This window comes from Corylus avellana, chromosome 7 (assembly GCF_965113065.1).
Source record: "Corylus avellana chromosome 7, dhCorAvel1.hap1.2, whole genome shotgun sequence".
NCBI classification, from domain to species: Eukaryota; Viridiplantae; Streptophyta; class Magnoliopsida; order Fagales; family Betulaceae; genus Corylus; species Corylus avellana.
The window spans coordinates 9,303,997-9,319,130 of record NC_142496.1 but is presented as its reverse complement, the minus strand read 5'-3'; the positions used below and the strand labels follow the sequence as shown (position 1 = coordinate 9,319,130).

Below are 15,134 nucleotides of genomic sequence, written 5' to 3'. Positions count from 1 at the left end.
AATGTTCTAACCTGCTGATAACACTAGCCCAGTTAATGACAATATATTGGTTCATTATTGTAGATTTTACTGCATCTTGTAGCATGATCCAGACTGTCAAAAACAAAATTCCTATATTTTGATATTTTTGATCGGTTGTTTGAACAGGGGGACAGTGTTTTCAGGTTTCAGGACTGGGAATTCACTTTTGTCATGTTTCCATAATTGAGCTGTGAATCTAGATCCCCCTGTCAAGGAATTGATGATGAATTCCACAAAAGAATATGAAGGATTTAACAGCTCAAAGGTAGCTAGTAATGTGGACGTTTCAGGACGAATAGTAAATGATAATGGAGAGGGGGAAGGTAAAGAAAGCTAATTTCTCCCTCTTTGCTTTCTCTGAATTTCTTTATTGGTAAACTAATTTTTTGCCTTTTGATTTCATTTTTTCCAGCCAAGCAGCGAGCAATGTTATTGGAGTGGTTGACTAATACCCTCCCTGATTTAAGCTTGCCACTCAATGCTTCAGATGAAGACTTGAGAATGTGCTTGAATGATGGTACTGTTTTGTGTCGGTTACTGAGTAGGCTGAGACCTGGTTTTGTGAAAGAGGTTGTTGAAAGTTTTTTTCATTTTTCTCTTTTACCAAGCTATGCTATAAAATGGAACTTGGATGTTAAATTCCAGTTGCTAAACTTTATTTTACATTCCAGGAAGGTGATCCCAATCATTCTTCAGCATGTACAGACAATATTAGAAGGTTTCTGGCAGTGATGGATGACTTGGGGATCCCTAGATTTGAGATGTCAGACTTAGAGAAGGTATTCATCTATTACATGCATATATAGACCTATGATTGCTTTGTGATACACACACATCACAGTTTTAGGTCATGGACTTGAGCAAATCCTAAACTATATGTTCAAATAAATATGACTGACATATATGAGTAGTCCGTGATAATGTAACCATTCTATGTTTGTTCATACAGTAACACTTGTTTAGCAAACTGATATATGACTGTCATATAATTTGAGTAATGTAATAGTGAAAATCAGCTCTTGATTTTTTTATTTTATTTTATTTACAAGTATAAATCCAAAGGCTAATTTTTAAGGCCACATCATCAAGTTGTATGACAGTTAATCTGCTAAATAGAATTACTCTTGTTCATATGTACAATAATTTTAGTCTTTAACCACTTGTTGGTAATTGCTTAAAGATCTTACTTATTCTTCTGGTGTGATTGTTTAGTTTAATTTGAGGTGTTTGCTTTCGGGGTGTGAGGCTGGTGTTTGGCTTTGATTTGGTTCTTAGCCTTATTAGCACCATTTTGAAGTCTTCAGATAAGATCTAACATCAACAAACAAAGCCTCAATGCAACGGATAAAGTGCAGCCTAGTTGAACTAGTCTCAAGTGTAGATATGGTTTATTTGTCTTTTGAATTCGAATATAGTTTGAATATAATTCAGTTACAATCGTATCAGATATTGTATACATCGATTATAAATAGAAACCAGACACAAAGATTGAATTGGGCTGATTTACCAAAAACTCACATGTCATTATATGGTATCACGGCCAGGTTATGAGTTCAAATCTTGACTCCAGCAATTTACCCAAATTTCAATTAAATATTTCATGTGTTGACCCTTACCTATTAAAATGAAGTTTGATCCTACACGTGAGGGGGCGTATTAGAATTTAATTAAATGATTAAATTCATTTATTCCTATTAGCTTAAGCTCTTAAGACAAGTAGTTAATTAACACGGTATTAAAGTCAAGTTTCGATCCTGGAACTTGTGGGTTATGGGCCTAGGTTTTGCTAGGTTCATAGAATGTAATGAGTTTGGTTGCCCATAAAAGTTGCTTATTCTTCCCCCCCAAAAAAAAAAAAAAAAAAAAAAAAAAAAAAAAAAGATGTCACTTATTCTTCTAGTCTCTCCCATCTCACATTTGCGAGTTTTATATTATGCAGGGATCTATGAAGGTTGTTACTGACTGCCTTCTAGCACTTAGAGCACGATTCATGCCAAATGTTGTTGGAGATTATTTTTCTCTCAATAGTCTGATGAATAAATCTGGAAGCCCTCGTGGGGATGCATCTTCCCGTGGACATTTTTCTCCATTATCTGGAGAAGAAAGGCGGAAGGTTTTGTCTGACTCTAAATTTCAACATGTTTTGCGTACTCCTATCCTGTCAGGTATGTGTTTGTATAACTACCGCCATGCAGACCCCCGTGTTAAATAATTAGCTATAATGCTAATGCTAATGTTCTATTTGCTTGTTGCAGTTGAACAATTTTACATTCAGTTTTGGTCATTCAGAGTAATTCATGTTTTTTCCTTTTGCACAGAACCATCAGCTGCATCAAAACATCCTGGTGGACATAAGTTCCATGAAGTGTTTCAACTGAAACAAGGACGATATGCAGACCTACCTGCTGCAAAAATTACAGAGATGATGAAACCGAACAGCCTAGATGTAAGTTGTTGAAATCTTTTACTTGTCAACAATTCTTGTTATTTGGCCAGGTCTTAAATATCTTTTCATGATCAGTATCTCTTATTGCAGAATGCCCCAACTCAGTCACTCTTAAGTGTTGTGAATGGAATTCTGGATGAAAGCGTTGAAAGAAAGAATGGTGAAATTCCTGATGTATGTCAGTGGATTTTGTTAGTAATGCATGTATGCATATATGTATGTACATGCATATTATGCATATATAGTTCTACAACTGTGCTCTAACACTATCTTTTTTGCTCAGCGTGTGGCATGTTTGTTGAGAAAAGTTGTGCAGGAGATAGAGCGACGCATATCAACTCAAGCAGATCACTTGAGAACTGTAACATGTCTTATGGATTTTGTTACATCTAATGCTTTTCTCTTTGCAACCCCATGTTAATTTCTCTGTGTTTTTGTGCATACAGCAAAACAATCTTTTTAAGGCACGTGAAGAGAAATACCAGTCAAGGATAAGAGTACTTGAAACCCTTGCGTCAGGGACTAGTGAACAGAGCCAGGTATATCGAATAATATAAGTCAACAGGTTGAAATTGTATTTGTATTACAGTTGTAGGCGTCTTTATTTGTACTTGATACTAATATTTTCTTTATTAAATTAGAGTTGTTCGTTACAAATTGTAATGGACCAGCTTCAGCATATAAAGGTACATTTCGGATTGAACGGCTTGTATCATTTGATGTTATGGTTATAGAATACATAGACAATACTTGTGAAAATATGTAAACAACAATCATTTTAAGCATAACTTTTACAATAGTTTTATAAAGGAATTTTTTTGCAGATGGAGAGGACCAAAATGGAAGAAAAGAAGAAATTTGAGGATGATGATTTGGATAAATTGATGAAAATGAGGGAGCAAAACGATATTGAAGTTTCAGAATTGAAGCAAGATCTGGAAATAACCAAAAAGATGTATGAACTTCGATGCTTGCAAATGGAAACAGAAGCCAAGGGTGCTAAAACAGAGCTCGAGGAGAGATCAAAAGAACTTGAGCAACTCTTAGAAGACTCCAAAAACAAGGTGAAACAGCTTGAGTCATATTCTGAATCAAAATATGAGAGTTGGAATCAGAAAGAGCACATCTGCCAGAGCCTTATGGAGTTTCAGTTTGGTGCACTGCGGGTATGCTTTTAAATGATAAACTGTTTCAGATTTGAGTGTACTGATGTTTAACATCAGACCCTTTTCTAACTTCATGAAAGATACAGGACTTGAGGTTTGCTTCTGCATCCATTAAACAAGAAATTCTGAACACACAAAATAGCTATTCGGAGGAATTTAATCACTTAGGTGGGGGTAGTTATTAGAATGTTTAAGTATATGCATGCTGTTTTTGAATGGCAGGCTCTCATAAGTTAACTTTACTTTGCATAGGAGTAAAGCTTAAAGTATTAGCAGATGCAGCTGAAAACTATAATGCAATTCTTACTGAAAACCGGAAGATGTTTAATGAGCTTCAAGATTTAAAAGGTGCCACTACTTATTCTGGTTCTATTACCTTGGATTTGAGTATAGTTTTTGAGATCAAATCTGAATTTTCTTGAGCAGGAAACATTAGGGTGTTCTGTCGGATAAGGCCTTTTCTTCCTGGACAGAAAGAAAAGCGGTCAACCGTAGACTATATTGGGGAAAATGGAGAGTTGGTTGTTGCTAACCCCGCAAAGCCAGGAAAAGAAGGTCATCGTTTATTCAAGTTTAATAAGGTCTTTGCTCCCACTGCAACTCAAGGTTTTTATCACTCCCTATAACATTCTATTTCCTTATTTTGTCTATAAGCATAGACGGGTCGATTGGCCGATTAATTTGATTTTTTTGCAATCTTATTGTTATATAGGTAGTTTTTTGTATGCATGTTTGTTTGTTTTATGGTGAGAATTGCAGTGTGTAACTTATTCTGTTTCAAATGATGGCAGTGGAGGTGTTTTCTGATGTCCAACCCTTGATTCGGTCTGTACTTGATGGATATAATGTTTGTATATTTGCTTATGGTCAAACTGGTTCAGGGAAAACTTACACAATGGTATGAACTCCCTCTGTATTGTACTTTTCATGATTTGTTTGATGCTAATTTCCAACAATTCTAACGCAAATAAAGGCATTTCTTCACAGTCTGGTCCCAATGGAGCAGCTAAAGAGAATTGGGGGGTCAACTATCGAGCTTTAAATGACCTTTTCGAGATATCTCGAAGTAGAAGAAGCTCCATTATGTATGAAATAGGGGTTCAAATGGTCGAAATATATAACGAACAAGTGCGCGATTTATTATCAAGTGATGGCTCTCAAAAGAAATATCCTTTTCTTATTGACCAAATGTGCTTCGAATATATGGAGAGTAAATTTTTGGTTCTATTGGTGATTTACTTCTCTAATCTCGATAATATGATTTGGTTTGTTTCATTTTAGAGTTTTGAGGTTTATTCATCCTTCATAGTTTTTACTTGTTTTCATTTTCATTTATGTTTTCCTTACTTATACTTCCTCTTTTAATGTGTTGTTTCATTTACATGAAAAGCATAATGTTGGTAATTTTGGCATGGCAATCATTTGTTTCCCTTGATTTGCGCACACTTGGGATTTTGAGTAATTTTCAACCCAATGGGTTAGCTGTACCTGATGCTACCATGAGATCTGTTGAATCAACCTCAGATGTAATCGAATTAATAGATATGGGATTGAGGAACAGAGTTGTTGGTGCCACTGCCTTGAACGAAAGAAGTAGCCGCTCTCACAGGTTCATATATCTCATCTGTTACATAAATTTATCTCTCTGTATTGTTTTTTCTCTACTATGCCCTGATTTTCAGGGAGATGTATTTGTACAGTATTGTCACTATACATGTTCGTGGGAGGGACTTGAAGGCTGGTGCTGCCTTGCATGGTAATCTTCATTTGGTAGATCTTGCAGGAAGTGAAAGGGTAGATCGTTCTGAGGTAACTGGGGACAGACTCAAAGAAGCACAACACATAAACAAATCGCTATCTGCCCTTGGAGATGTCATTTATGCTCTTGCTCAAAAGACCAGTCATGTTCCTTACCGAAATAGCAAGCTTACTCAAGTCCTACAAAGCTCTCTGGGTATTATTTCCTTGTTACTTATCTTCTTTTATTCACAAGATGCCTTCAATATCTTGATAGTTTCTATAGGATGTTAAATTTTGTCTCCATCTTCATGCATTAATAGGTATGTTAGAGATAATCTGAAACACATTTTTCGCTTAATATCTATCACAGGTGGTCAAGCAAAGACCCTTATGTTTGTTCAGCTTAATCCTGATGCGAGTTCATACTCTGAAAGTCTAAGTACTTTGAAGTTTGCTGAGAGGGCTTCTGGAGTTGAGCTGGGTGCTGCACGGAGCAGCAAAGAGGGTAAAGATGCCAGGGAATTAATGGAGCAGGTGCTTATCCATCTATTTATTTGTTTAATTCCTTTAGAAGCATTCAATTAGAAGTTAGAATGACCCTTGGAGATATAAGAACGACTCTTTCAGAGATCAATGTTCTATTGCTAATAAGAACTCATAATTTTGAGAACAAAGTGGAATTCACTGAACAGGAAATGCAAATCAACTAGATTAGAAAAAAAAACATTAATCTTTTAAGATGTGATGAAAATTATCAAATGTCCCTAAGAGTTAACTAACTTTGTGAAGCTTATGTATACAATTAGGGAACAGAACCCATTTCATATCATATTATGCAGTATTTTTGATTGCTGTATAGCACAAATGCATGGGAGCTTTCGAAATTCTCTGCACTTATTTGTAACAAAATAGCTTATTTTGCATTCCTTGAATTTTTTTAATATCAAGTCAGGTCATTGTTGTATGCGTCAATTATTAGTTTTTAGTGTCAATAGCTATGAGACCATTCAGTATCTCACCATTATGACTTGCTCTGCACAAATTTTGCACGCTTTAGAAAAGTGAATTTGATAAGAAAATAGTTTATAGGGGAAAATGCAGTTTACCCGTTTGAAGTTTTAGGAGTTTTTCAATTTTAACCAAAAAGTTTAAAATTGGCAATCTACCTCCCTGAAGTTTAAAAAATTGGCAATTTAAACCTTCCGTTACTAATTTCTGTTAAATTGGATGGAAATTAAAAAAAAAAAAAAAAGCCTGAGGGGAATGATGTAATTTCATAGATTTCCGTCCATTTAGACGAAAAAATTAAACGGAAGATTTAAATTGCCAATTTTTAAAACTTCAGGGGGGTAAATTGCCAATTTTTGAACTTTGAGGTTAAAATTGAAAAACCCCTTAAACTTCAAGGGGGTAAACTGCATTTTCCCTTAGTTTATATCACATTTTCTTCAAATTCTGATCTTGTGTTGGTCTGTCACAGTCATACTAAATAACAATTAGAAATGGAAATTGATTTCTTTTGTGAAAAAACGACACCTTTTCTTTATTCTCTGAAGAAGTATTATTTGTTCCTTGGATCTGTGCGACTTGAAGCCAAAAGACTGAAGAAACTATGCAACTCCTTGGATCCAAAAATGGGAGATACTGATAATTACATGAATTATTTCATTCAAATTTAGAGTGAAAGATATAGAGGGGCACCTCAACAATGCTTTACTAGACATTGGCCAATGTGCACCATTTATGCTGAAAAAAAGATGCAATTCAATGTATTTTGGGAGATCATATTTTTATATACCTGCTCACTCCTTAAAAGTTCTAGTTAAACGTCAGATATATGCTGAAAAAGAAAAAGAAAAAAACAAATTATATTATGCACAAAGCAGCTTCAAGCTATTGCTTTTTAAGTTTCTGCTGACCATTCAGGTGGCTTCTCTCAAAGACACCATTGCAAAGAAAGATGAGGAGATCGAGCGGTTGCAATTACTTAAAGACTTCAAAAATGTGTATCCTGGTGTCAATGGTGAGAAGCGTGGGACAGCTTCTTTGAGATACGGATCTTCCTCCCCAAGCAAAGAATCTGTAGGTGGGATTCCTCAGCGAAGCCAGAAACCATCAGGTGGGAAAGGCTTAGGACTTCCTGAGAAAGCAGCTTCTGAGCATGAAAATTGTTCAGAGCACAGTGATAAGCATTCTGAAGCTAACTCCCAGCAGTCCATGGATGACCTTAAATACCAGAAAGAATTTCTCCGGCAATCAGAGGTTGCTGGAGAGGACATAAGTCAAAATATTCCTGCAGAAGTTGAGATCTTAGGATATGGGGATACAGAGTATGAGGAAAGATTGAGTGTCATGTCTGATGGTGGTCTTTCTGTGGGAACAGAAACTGATGGATCTGCAGAAAATGGTATTTTCTCTGAGGGCTCAAGGCAGCTAGATAATCTAGAGAAGTGAGTATTACTTATCTTTTTAAAGCTTTTACAGATATGAAAAACATTTGGTGTTCGAAACAATGATCCTTTTTCATTTTGTTCTTTTGTAAAACATAAAATGTGCTATTTTGGGACATTTTGGTGCTTATAAGATCTATATGATCTGTCTTTGGTTTTAATAGACACAGATACAAAGTCTCCACAATATGGCAAATATGTCAGATTGTAATTGTGGTTTCTTCATTTGAATGGCATTTCACATACGCCTTGGGTAATGGTTTTTAGTAGAATGTTATACGACTGCTATACAATCCCAAAAAATAAGCCCTTAAGCTTCCTTTCACAACTTCACAATTATTTTCCCTCTTTCTCATTACATTCTGATGGGGCTTGTGAAGTTCTTGAAGGAATTAAACTACTCTTGATGCACTTAGATTGGATTATTAATAGTAGACATTCATTATTTGCAGTTTTCCTAAAAATCTTCTTGTTCTTCTAAAAACTGATATCTTCAAGTAGGATCAGGATCATTTTTGTGTGAGTGTAATTACCTTATTTGTATCTTAAATAAAAGCACAATGTAGCCCTTAGGGCAATTCTTAATGGTGGGTGTGTTGTTGAACCACCCTATATTATTTTGTATTCTTTTTCTCATACACATGCTAATGATTAATGATTAATAGTCAAATGAATTAATATTTTTTAATCCTATTTCTATTTTATGCAGGCCAAAACTACTATCTAGATCTCCTCGTGTCACACGAAAATCTGGAGAGATTGTGAGTAAGGACTCTACAAAGGTGTCATCAAGTACGTAAACTTAGAGTTTTTCACACCTTATACAACTGTCATATAATTTGATGATATGACAATGAAAAAAAAAATTAATGACTAATTTTTACTATCACGTTATTTTAATTATATGACATTTATGTAGATGTCTAATAAATAACATTATTCTTCCTTAATTTTTTCGTGAATAAAATTGATAGTCTTGTAATCATTTTCCTTGCATGGCAACTAACCCTCTCACAATTAATTGGTCCTTTCAGAGATTCTTAAAAGAGCTGGCAGCTCTTCTTCACTCAAGCCTCAAAGTCAAAGACGATGGGTGTAAATTAAAAAAAAAAAAAAAAAAAGAAAAAAAAAAAGACGATGGGTGTAAACTGTAAAGTAAAAGGCAGTCATTGTATTCTTGTTTCTAAAAAAAATGAAAATTCTTAATATCCACGCACATACATATAATCATTGTTTTGTACATTCTGTTCATAATTGGTTTTGCACTGCTATGTAGTTTTTGTAATTATCATTGTTCTGATGCCTCTAATTTCATTCATAGTTTTTTCTTTTTTTTTTTTTAATTTTTTTAAATTTTTTTTTTTAACTTAATTTCGAAACCTGGTCGGGCCATTGCCCAGATTTTGTTGGGACCCACCAAGCCACTGCCCGAACTTTGCTAGAACCCGATCGAGTTCCCACAGTGACTGAGTTGGGACGTTGCCGGAACTTGGTCGGGCTTCTACCCGAATCTCGTCCGGACCTGCTAGGCCATAATTTGGACTTTGCCGGGATCCGGTTGGGACCCCGTCGAGCAACCACCCGGACTTTGTCAGGACCTAATTGGGACTTGTTTGAGTAATTTGAATAATTGACAAATCGGTGTTAAGCGTAACGAGACCCTTAAGTGAACACTTGTCCTCTGTGGTGGTTAATTATTATTATTACTGCTAGCACATAACTAGCACAAGATTATTCTTTATAATTTAATTTTAAAATTTAAGCACATCTCCATCTTAATTACTTTTCATGTGAAAATATCTATTATACCTCTTTTAATGAAAAGACATATTTATACACCAGTACATTATTGAACATGCACTTTGTTTTTTTTTTTTTTTTAAGTGTATCGAACATGTACTTAATGACTCAATCACACACAAATGAATTAAAACATAAGACCATTGAATTTAGTTTAATTTATATAAACTAAAACATGGTAAGATCTTTTTTTCCCTTCGGAGTAGTTTAAAATGAAAAGAAGTATAAAGAGAAAAAGAGAAAAAAAAAAAAAATAGCAAGAATAAAACTTGAATTCTAATTATCAAAGCATTAATAGAAATTAGTAAGAATATATTATATTGTTGGTGTGATACCTATTATATTTTAATACAAATAAAACTCTATACTTTTGAACATTTGAAGAAGAAGAAAAAAATAATAATAAACACAAAGAAAAATAAACAAAATATTTTTTTATGAATACAAAATTTTTATTCAACATTTAATGTAATCAAATAAAGTTTCTCACATCAGATTCAATGCTTAATTACCTATCTTGTGTTTCCAAAAAACGAAAATATTTTGTTTTTTGCACAGTAATCAAATAAAATTTTTCTTTCTTTTGCCTGAAAATCTCATAAAACATTCAAATGAATTACAACATATTTGTAAAAATGTTAAAATATTTTTTCTCATGTGAGTAGTTTAAAATGAAAATAATAGCAAGAAGAAAACATGTGGATTTTGATTATCAAAGCATTAGTTTTTAATATTAGGGTTAAATACTAAATACCTCACTGGAATTTTATTACTTTATTTTTTTTCCCTCTCGGGGTTTGATTTTTATCATAGGAGGTCCCAATAGTTTTGATAATAGACAAAGTTAGTCCTTCGTTAGTTGACTTAACGGAATTCCACGTGGAGCAATAAAATGTTGACACGTGACATCTACTTAATTTTTTATAAAATAAAAAAAAATGTAAAAAATCAAAAAAAAAGAAAAAAAAATTGGGGGTGGCCGAGGCTCCAAGGGGGTGGCTGAAACCACCCCCAGTGGGTATTGGGGGTGGCTCGACCACCCCCATGGAGCCTAGGGGTGGCCGAAACCACCCCAAACCACCATTGGGGGTGGTTTCGGCCACCCCCTAGGCTCCATGGGGGTGGCCGAGCCACCCTCAGTACCCACTGGGGGTGGTTTCGACCACCCCCTTGGGCACCAAGGGAGTGGCTCGGCCACCCCCTTCGCGCCAAGGGGGTGGCCGAGCCATCCCCATCTGGCAAAATGGGGGCGGCTAGGCCACCCCCATGGCCAAAGGCCACCCCCAAATGGCCAAGAACCACCCCCAATTTTTTTTTCTTTACTTTTTTTTTTTTATTTAATTTAAAAAAAAATTAAAAAAACTTAAATAGGTGTCACGTGTCAACATCTGATTGGTCCACGTGGAATTCAGTTAAGTCAACTAACGGTCAGCTAATAGAATGACTAATTTGGATTATTATCAAAACTACAAGGACCTCTTGTGATAAAAATCAAACCCTAGGGGGGAAAAAAATAAAGTTATGAAACCCTAGGGGGTATTTAGTATTTAACCCTTAATATTATTGGTCTGATACCTATTATATTTCAATGAAAATTAAAATTCATATAATTATAAACATTCTAACAAAATACAAAGCAAACTAAACGAACTATTTTTTTATGAATACAAAATAAAACAAAATCTTTCACTGAACCTTTAATGCAATCAAATCAATCCTCACATAAGGTGCAATGCTTATCTTTGGTATTTCGAAAGCATTTATGTTCGATTTATGCTTATTAATCAAATAAATGTTTGCCTAGTTTTGCTTTCAAAAGCATAAAAACACTTTAAAAAATGGTCGAGCATCGACTAAATCACATAAACAAAACAAAAAATTAAGTAAAACATAAGAGCCTGTATTTTAGTTTAATTCATATACATTAAAACATGTTTTAATCTTGTTTCGTATAAGTATATATAATTTAAAATGAAAAGTATAAAAAATAAAAAATAAACTAAAAAAGAAAAAAGAATACATGAATTATAATATAAAAAATTAGTTGGAATATTTAATATTTTTAGTGTGATATCTATTGAAAAAAATATATCAACACTTTGAAAATCTGTTTCCAATTTCCTAGCATCAAATCCTACATATTGTTAAAAAAATTTATAAAAAAAATCATATATATGGTTATATATATATATATACTACCATTTTTTTTTTAAAAAAAAAAAGTAGCAAAAAGAATACATGGATTATAATATAGAAAATTAGCATGAATATTTAATATTTTTAGTGTGGCATCTATAATATTTCAATACAAATCAAGCGCATATAATTTTAAACATTTGAAAAAAAAAAAAATCATACAAAGGAAAATAAACAATTTTTTTTTTTTTTTTAATAAAAATTTGTTCCTATAGATGAAATTAGTTTAAAATAAAAAGTATAAAGAAAAAAAAAATAGCCTTTTAAAAAAATGGGCTATATGGCCGATTTTTATTTTATTTTATTTTATTATTATTATTATTATTTTTTTATGACTTATATGGCCGATTATGAGTAGTTTTCTGTTGTTTTTTTTGAAATGGGATTCCAATATTTCATTAAGCCAAAATGTCTTGATTGGTGATTACAATATCCCTAATGCATGGGGGTATATATTCCTTCCAACTAGTGTCTTCAGTGATCTTTAGAGCCATTTTCGCGAGTCGATGTACAGCTTCATTAGCCTCCCTCTTGACATGGTTGATACTCCAATGTTGGATTCGTTGGAGAAGGTTCTTAGCATCGTCCACCAGATGGTCATAAGTAGTCCAGCAGCTGTTCTCACTATGAATTGCATTTACCACCTCAAGCGAATCGCCCTCAAGGTTTATGCTGGAGAACCCCATCTGTAAGCCAAAATCCACCGACGCCCACGCAACAAACGCCTCAACTACCGCTGGGTCTGATATCCTGATGTGGTATTTTTGTGTCCAAAAATATCAATAATAAAAATAACCACTCGCAATAGTACGAATCCTGTAGGATAGGGCTATATTGAGGGTGTCGAACCTCAAGGACTGCAGAGATTTTATTATCAAAATTCGAAAGATTAAAATTAACTTAATTAAAAAGAGAATTGATTTGATTTTCTTTAAAACTTAAAGTGCATGAAAATAAAAGAGACTTAAAATAAGAGAGAGTGTAGGGTATTGACTTCACCTCTATCCGCACAACAATGGCTAATCATAATTAATCCCAGAAATTCATTCTATGCATGTTATAAATAAACAAGAAACTACCTTACTAAAGAATAAGCATAATCTATCTTCGGTTGGCACGAATCGTCCACCTAACCACTAAGATGCGGTACGACCCGTCTTTCCTAGGTATAAATTATCAAACTCTTTAACAGGATACATACAATCAATGAATAAGTGTAACCCATCTTCGGTTGGCACGGACTGTCTACCTAAATTACACTAAACTAGGATGTAGTACAATCCGTCTTCCCTAGGCATGGCCTATCAAATTCTATTGATCATATGTCAATTAAACCCATTGTATAACCATCATCCTCATAATCACAGAAAACAAGAATGATTTGAGATCAATAAAAGTAAAATACTTTCTAAGACAAGAGAATGATTTCACAAATATTGATTTTGGAATTTAAGAATAATTGCATTTAATATGAAGAACATAAATCAATTGTAGCAATCCTCATAGTTATACAATCAACATACATAAATTGAAAATCTAGAAATTAAGTACAATCAAACCATTGTGCTTGGATAGGGTTACATCAACACCCCACAAAGGGGTTTAGCCGCTCATGATCTTCTAAGCTTCAAAGACAAATTTATGATTTCTAGCTCTAAGAAGTGGTGTGTTTTTTCTCAATGCTTAGAGGCCTATTTATAGGGCTTAGGAGACTCCTAGAAGCCCTAGTAATCCTAAAATTTTTGGAGATTTAAGTCCAAGTTCAATTAGATAAAGAAAACCTAAGTCCAAATCGGAATAGGATTCGCACAGAATTGCGTTCATATATTGCGGGGCAATTTTGGCATTGCGGCACTTCGAATTAGGAAAATGCTATTTCACAATGATTTGTATCAATTTGAGTTATCTTTCCAACACCGCTTGAATCACCTCAATCAGATATTTGAACCAAAAGTTATGGCCAAAATACTGAGACATATGCAGAATCCAAATTTGAATCCAATCCGATTTTGACTCCAATTTGAGAAATTCCGAATTAATCATTTTCTTTATTTGATTAAACTTAACCACAACATATAAGTCCTCTGTTATGATTGGCTAAGCTTAATCATCTCAAAGTGTGCTTTTAAGCCCAAAATCAATGGAATTAATTGCATCTTTATTTATAACCTGAAAATACAAAAACAAAACAAAATCAAACAAATAACAACGCTAAGGAATTAACATATGCAAATTAAGGAGCTTGAATGTGCAACATTCGGCGCTTATCACACCCCCAAACTTACATATTGCTAGTCCCTTAGCAATACAAAACAGAAAATAAACTGAAAAATAAAAAGATAAATCCATCTTTCGTGGGATATACGATTGCATTTAGCGTATGCAACAAGTCTTTTAAACCCCTAGGAGTTCCCTAAAAGACGAGCGAAGTCTCGACAGGGTTTTCCAAGAATGATACCCACAAACATTGTCATCATTATGTCATTCAAAAGGATAAAGCATCACAAAAATAATGGTTCTCATTCATTAGCATGCTTAAAATTATAAACCCCATCTTCAAAATTCCAAAGAATTTACAAGTCAAATCACTTACAAATGGCAGATTGAGATAAACAAATTTCAATTAGTGCAAAGTGAACCAATACATAGTCATGAGGCTTCAAAATAATTCCAATATGAATGAATTACCATCTCAAAATTCATTGGACTTCATATCAAATGAAACAACCAAGGCATACATTTTTTTTTTCTTTTCTTTTATTTATTTATTTATTTTTTAATTTTTTTTTAAGGGCTTTGTAATGCTTAGCTCCCTTAAGCTTTCTAGTTGACTCATGTATCGAGTGTAAGGCCAATGTCTCCCAAACCAAATGGCTTTAGGGCACTAGGTGTAAAGACACTCCTAAGGACTTACTAACTCGAGTCAAAAAGGCTACGAAGCTAAGCTAGCCATTTTATTAATCAACCCAAAAATTTCACTTTTTGACGCGAACACTCACTGCTTAATGAGGTAAGAGATCCGGTTACTCAGCGAAGAATTCAAACTTGATTTTTTTTTTTTTTATTATTATTATTATTTTTTAGCATGCCAAAGTTATCCATCCAATATGTCACCCAACATAATTCAAGACATTGAAAACAAAGATAATTGGTCTTAAAATTCATACCTCACAGACATGTGCTAGTGTGCTCAAGATAGATTGAAATTGAAACAAGAAGCATCTCATATTGCCAAAAGTAAGTAACAAGACCCAAAATTCCTAAGTCATATGATCATGTGTTCACAACTTTAAGCTTACCAATGAAATTTAAACC

At 33.8% G+C, this 15,134-nt stretch overlaps 1 protein-coding gene across 1 annotated transcript; it reads left to right on the top strand.

The window, feature by feature from the left end:
- Window positions 1-244: 244 nt before the first annotated feature.
- On the top strand, window positions 245-8,623 carry LOC132185285 (kinesin-like protein KIN-14J). Its single transcript, XM_088518455.1, has 20 exons — window positions 245-344; window positions 434-591; window positions 693-800; window positions 1,961-2,186; window positions 2,340-2,467; window positions 2,558-2,641; window positions 2,751-2,828; window positions 2,914-3,006; window positions 3,109-3,153; window positions 3,292-3,633; window positions 3,720-3,801; window positions 3,886-3,981; window positions 4,060-4,239; window positions 4,425-4,531; window positions 4,621-4,726; window positions 5,080-5,242; window positions 5,334-5,587; window positions 5,744-5,907; window positions 7,300-7,823; window positions 8,533-8,623. The coding sequence occupies exons 1-20, from the start codon at window positions 245-247 to the stop codon at window positions 8,621-8,623; spliced, it is 3,129 nt and encodes a 1,042-aa protein (XP_088374581.1).
- The last annotated feature ends 6,511 nt before the right edge of the window (window positions 8,624-15,134 follow it).

What these genes read in the sequence shown, in the direction of transcription:
- LOC132185285 (XM_088518455.1), top strand. Translation starts at nt 245, where the DNA reads ATGAATTCCACAAAAGAATATGAAGGATTTAACAGCTCAAAGGTAGCT. An exon ending in AGATGTCAGACTTAGAGAAG is followed by an intron (nt 801 to 1,960) that starts GTATTCATCTAT and finishes TATATTATGCAG; the next exon opens with GGATCTATGAAGGTTGTTAC. An exon ending in CCAGGGAATTAATGGAGCAG is followed by an intron (nt 5,908 to 7,299) that starts GTGCTTATCCAT and finishes CTGACCATTCAG; the next exon opens with GTGGCTTCTCTCAAAGACAC.